At 50.3% G+C, this 6,000-nt stretch overlaps 1 protein-coding gene across 2 annotated transcripts in view; it reads right to left on the reverse strand.

Annotated features, from left to right (window-relative positions):
- GLIS1 (GLIS family zinc finger 1) overlaps window positions 1–3,357 on the reverse strand; it is a 208,831-nt gene extending 205,474 nt beyond the window's left edge. For both annotated transcript variants that reach the window (XM_037161383.2, XM_037161376.2), the window contains exons 1-2: window positions 3,297–3,357; window positions 2,013–2,310 (exon numbers count right to left, since the gene is read on the reverse strand). In XM_037161383.2, the coding sequence (XP_037017278.2) occupies window positions 2,013–2,268 (256 nt within the window). In that variant the 5' untranslated portion in view covers window positions 2,269–2,310; window positions 3,297–3,357. The remainder of the gene's footprint in view (window positions 1–2,012; window positions 2,311–3,296) is intronic.
- Window positions 3,358–6,000: the final 2,643 nt, after the last annotated feature.

Genomic DNA, 6,000 nt, shown 5'->3' on the forward strand with positions numbered 1-6,000 from the left:
CCAAACATTCAAAGGGTTATATGGTCTGGGGGATATTTTGGTGGGAATAAGGACAATAACAAGGTGCCATTTCCTTATGGCATTCGAACCAAAGCTCTGGTTTTCTCTCAGGCCACTTGTGAGGAAGAAGTTGCCCAGACCAACAGAGGCTGGGTCAGAAACCTCTAGAAACCTCTTCAAGCCCAAGTCCATGAGTGATGGGTTGGCTAGAAAACCCGACCCAGACCTGCTGGGTAGCCTGTTACATATGAGACACTTCTCCACCCTCAGGCCTCAGTTTCTTCATCTTTTAATTGGGTGTGATAAATCCTACCCCCACCAGCCTGGCCGAAGGCTCTGTAGAAAACCATTTAGAAGACTCTTACAAAAATCGTAACCAGAAAGATCGTCTTACGGTACAAAGAAAGAGGTTCCTCCTCCCAGCTCTTTATCCTCTCTGTCCTTTACGAATACAGCCCTAACTTAAAGATATATCTTAGACACTGGGGGAAAGTGTGTGGATAAAAATAATTGGGGTTTGGAGGAATGGAAGTGGAAGATCGTACACGAAGCATCTAGATGAAAGGTCTCTAACCACAGCGTGGAACAAAGGCTATGTTTGACAGGCACTCACTAGTTCTGCGGAGACTCCATCTTCAGAGGACAACTACAATTTTTTTAAAACCTGAAACACTGCAAGAGCATATCTGTGTGAGGGAGGACTGTGTGTGAAGAGGGCAAGCCCGGGAGCTGAGGGCAGCGAGCACTGCTCACGTCTTGCTGCACAGCATTCTCGTCTCTCTCTCACTAGTACAAGACAGCCTCATAAGTGTGACCCAGCAATAATACTCTAAAGGTGGTTTTCCATATCTTCCCTCTAAAATATGACCTCTGTGTTTCGGAAAAGAGACTGACATTTAAAACAATAAGAAATAGCTCCCTCCTACAACATCAGGTGTTTTCATTAAAAAGGAAAAAAAAAAAAAACTTTACATTTATTTCATCTTGCCAGTCCCTGAATTGGGAAGTTGGGTATTTTTTACCCAGAAGGAGCTCTCTAAAAGTAAGTTGCTCTGCCTTTTCTAAGTTGTTGGAGCCGATGCTAAAAGCGTGATAAAACAAACTGTTTTTGTCTTCCTTAAGAAGCCTCTGGAAATAGAACTAAGAGGCCTCAAACTCCAAAAGAATGAAAGCCCAAAGCCTTGGGTTTTTTTTCTCCCAGAGGAAAAAACGGGTGGGTGGGGAGTGGGGGCACAATGCCTTAACAATTTCCCCAATTTCTAGTTAATTATCTGTCAACATGAAACTTATAAATAATGGCTCAGTAATAATTAACTGTGATGAAAACACGTTCAGAAGAACCCTGCCACCATCGCCAACTTGGAGCCCATCAACCGCACTGAGGCCTGTACCTCCCACCCACTGGCCTCACTGGGCAGAGCAAGAGTATTCCAAAGGAACTGTCTACCGAACACTGTGCATCTGCAACTTCAAGTACAGAAAAGCCATTTTTCAAGTCAGAACTTGACTCAGGCTATATCATAGATTAATAAAATTTTCCATCGGGAATCCAGAAATCATCTGGTATAATTAATTCCTTTCTTGACAGACAGGGAAACTGAGATCCCAAGAGGGGAAAGGTCTTGCTGAAGCCCCTTCTGGTTTTTGTTATTTAGGGAAATTGGAATACTTCGAAAAATGCCTTCACCCAGCTCAGAGAGGCGGACACTCCAGTGACTGGCTACTCAACCCAATAATAAGATTTTGACAAATTTCACACAACTTTTATCACAAACAAAATCATGTAATCGGACGTTTTCTAGACCCAGTTCCCCACAATAGGTTCACTGAGTTTAAAACAGGCATCGCTTTAGAATGACAAGCTAGTACCAAACAAATGGAGAGAAACTGATAACCTCAGAGAAAGCTCCACCAAGTTCTCCGGCGGATTCCTACAAGGGTGGAGGTGGCGGCACCAGGCAACCAAATCTCTGCACACTCGCTGCCGCGAACGATGGCAGGGCCAGACTTACCCTTTCCCGTGGCGGCCTTGGACGGACCATAGTCTCGAGGGCTCCGGGGCCGGAGGAGGTCGTGAGCGCGAGGGGGTGGCACCGTCGGCCGGGACAGCAGGTCACGACGATCCACATCCCCGCAGCCACCACTGCTCACAGTGACCCTAAAGGCCATGTGCGCGCTGAGGCCTGCCGGCCCACGGCCAGGACCAGGAGCACCGGGTGCCTCCTTCGGCCTCTTGTCTGAGTGCGCTTCGGCCACTTCGCAGTGCATGGCGCTGGAGCGGGGCGCACTGATAGGGGTCACGTCGGGTTCCTAGGGAGAGAAAACAGCACACGAGCATTAGAATGAGCGGGGCAGCTCCCTTCCCGTCCTGGGGCCGAGGTTTGGGCAGATCACCACCACCCCTCGGTTTATTCCTCCCTGTAAAATGGGCTAGCTCCACACATTTCGCTTAACCTGACAAACCCACCTGATCCTACGCAGGAGCGGCTCATAATTTCTTCCCTAGCAAGCAGAGGGTCCCAGCCAGCAGCCGCCAGACTAGTCATTCCCAGAAGCCTCTACACCTCACACCAAATACGCCCCCACCGAGACCAGCCCTCCTAAGACGAATGGGGAAACAGAGGCCTGGAGAAGGGAGGGTGCTTGTGTGGCACCAGGTGAGATTGCGAGTGACCGGCAAGGAAGATTCCTGGGGCAGGGTCTGCCCCCCAGGCGGTCCGCGACTAGGCTGTGCAAAGGGATCGCGGACTGCGCACTCACGGATCCCAGGTGCAGACCCTCCGAGATTCACCTACCACCACCCAAGACTGGGAAATCCCAAAACTGGGTCTCCGAACAGGAGTCCGTGGATGGGCGCTCACTCCCGTGAGGCAAACCCATCACAAGCACACCTAGATTCGCGCACTCCTACACGCAGCCAAGAACTGAGCCCCTCGCGCTCACAAACTCGCACAAAGTCAGTAGCGCCCATGCACGCACACTCCCACGCACACCACGCACCCCCGCAACTGCACATTCAGTGACACAACTACCACACAAACTACTCTTTCATTCATCTTCTCAGACACTGAGCAACACTAGCAGCCGCACTTACTCACACTACACAGTCGCGGTCTGAGTCCCCCTCCACAGAGTCTCCTGGAACGAGGGCCCGGGAACCCCCAAACTCTCCTTTCCCCTTTGGTGCTACCCGCGCCACCCCGAAGCTCTTCAGATTTGAGCGTCGCTGGGTACAGCAGCCCCCAGATCTCTGGCCTAGGCATTCGGGCCCCTCCCCGTGCCGATCCTCCTCTCACCTCGCACCGGCAACAGCAGCTCGCGGGGCTCACGGCTCACCGCGCCTCAACTGGCGCCGCAACCCCCGCAGCAGCGGCTTGCAGCAGCGCAGCGTCCTGCGGGGCGGCACCCGGAGTTGGGGAGAGGGCGGGGCTAAGGCCTGCCCGACAACCATTCTGGCCAGTGTATCATTGAGGCTGCCCCATCAAGACCAATTGTATCTCGAGGGCGGGGTCTCCTCGCTTGGGAGGGGCCTGGGAGGGGCTCAGCAGAGCGTTTGACAAGCCTTAGCAACCAGAGCCCAGCTCTGCCCGCCGCCCTGCCGCCAAAGAGCGGGCCAGGCCAGTGGGGCGGCGCCACTGGTGACAGAGTCTAGGCTCTGTCGTTGGGACTGGCCCGGGCTGGGCGGTGGAAAGAGAGACTTGGGCGTCAGGAGAACCAGCTCAGCCCGACTCTGCCTCTGTCTCTCCCAGTGGCTGGGGCAGGACCCTACTGTCCCCAGTCAGTTTTCTTCTCAAATGGGAAGGTTGAAACCTAAGGGAGAGGTAATAGATGTAAAAGCTCTTTAACAGTTTTCTTGCAGAACCCAGCCTACTCACTGAGCTCGCACAGATTTCACAGCGAGTTAGAAGCAAAATTGGGACTCCAAGCAAGATCTCTCAGATCACTTCTTACGTTTCTATTTTTGTGGTGTTTCTTGCCAGAAGAAGCCTTGGGTAAAGGGTGTCAAACTCCAAACAAAAAGGGCAAACAAGCAAAAACCGAATCCGGGATCCCGACTAGAAAATAATTCCAAACTGAATCTGCGAAACTGTCTGGGAGTAGGGCCCCAGCGCCTGGAATTTTAGCGAGGCCCTAGGAGAGGCTTACAGCCCTGGGGGTTGACACCCATTCATTTAAGTTCCTCCTGAGCCTGAAACTGGGTTCCCCTACATTCTGGGCTCCCCTCACAGACGGCAGTGTCTCCATGAGTCCTGCCCAATCTGTGGAAAGAACACTGGACAAAAAACAAAGCTTCAGGGTGACTGGAAGCAGTGGCTTAGTTCCCTTCTCTGAGCCTCAGTTTCCTCCTGTGCAAAACAGGGTTGTTCACCCAGACCCAGGGTGTCTGCCAAGGTTACTGGAGAATGGGGCAAGGTCTCTGAGATGGTCCCTGCATTTCATCCTGGCCTGCCTCCTCTGCACTCTTTGCTGGTGACTTGGGAGGGCTCCAAGGTTCTGTCTGGCTTCATGCTCTTGGAAGGAAGGGGTCTGTCTGTTTGGCCCTGGCCTCAAACTGAAAAATGTATATGGACAAGTCTTACAACACAGGATTCTGCAGAGTAGTATACCTTAAGCAGCATTCCCAGAGTCTTCCAAAGCCAGGATTTTAGCATCACAGAATCCTAAAATCTGATTTCCTATAAGTGATTAAACATAGCATCTTACCTTAGAGAGCAATAATGATAGGAAGGACCCTGGAAATCGAGCTAGACCCACCCCACATGGAGAGGGTAGAGGATGTGACTGGTGCACAGCATTATGGTAGGTGTGGCAGAACCGGTGCTGGAATCCAGGCCTTCAAACTCCCAGTCCAGGGCTCTCCCTCTCTACCAACCACGATGCTCCTAATAGGTACAAGATATCAATCAACCCCTCCCATACACAGGCCAAGGGCCAAGGCCTGCCTGCATAGGGCATCTGAAAGACTTTGCCTCTGTCTGGGGATTTAGATTTGGAGATAGTTGCTACTTTCATGGCAGCAGAGGAAGAAGTAGAAAGAAGCAGGTAGCTTACCAAACCCCACACACACACACACACACACATGCCACCAGGTGCTCCTCCCTCTCCCCCAACACACTTCTGAAATTCCAGTGCTGGCTCATACACTTCAGAGCTTTGTATATGATGTTTCCTATGCTGACACTTTTCTTTCTTGCCCATCTTCATACTCCTTCCTATGAGTCATTCAATGTGGCTTTAGGCAAATCATAACCTCAACTTGGACCTCAGTTTTTCCCTCAAAAAGTGAGAAGGTAGAAGAAGATCATTGGCCTTTGGTTCAGTGAGCCCAGGAGCTGAGTTCTCTGCCCTTCCTCCCTTGCCACATACATACACTCACATCACTGGACACTGAGAATTCTGAAAACATTTGCTGAATAAGTCTCCTAACCAACTGGAACTGCAGGTGAAGGCCTCTGAGTTTCCAAGATGCAGCAACAGCTCATTCAGTTATTCTTTACTGGGCAGCTACCCTGAGCCAGCCCCCATACCTGAGCTAGGGATATGGAGGTCCTGAGTCTTCCCCCAGTGAATAGTACACAGACCTGCCCCTCCAGGACCGTTGGGTTTGTGAAGCCTGGCAAAGCAATGAGAAAGTTAACCTGCTCAATAAAATGGACTTCTTAAAAACACTGTATATCGCAGGACCCTTTGGGGATATACAGAATCCAGTGGGTATATGCATTTTGTTTTCCTAGAAGGAAACACAAGAAAGTGTTAATAGTGGTTAAGGGAATAGAGGACCAGGGGAAGCCTGTACTTTTCATTTTATACTTTTCTGAACTGTGTATTTTTTTACCATATATAGTATCCTCCCTCCCTTTCAACAGGGGCCATTTAAGTAGTAGGATTATAAACTCTATTTATATTTTTCTTTAAACTTTTGGTATTAAAATAAAACTCATTAATATTTTAATTGTCAATAACAAAACAAAGCAAAACAAGCAACACCCACTCCTCCCT

The sequence above is a fragment of the Artibeus jamaicensis genome, unplaced genomic scaffold (assembly GCF_021234435.1).
Source record: "Artibeus jamaicensis isolate MK-2021 breed Jamaican fruit bat unplaced genomic scaffold, CSHL_Jam_final scaffold_1019, whole genome shotgun sequence".
NCBI lineage: Eukaryota > Metazoa > Chordata > Mammalia > Chiroptera > Phyllostomidae > Artibeus > Artibeus jamaicensis.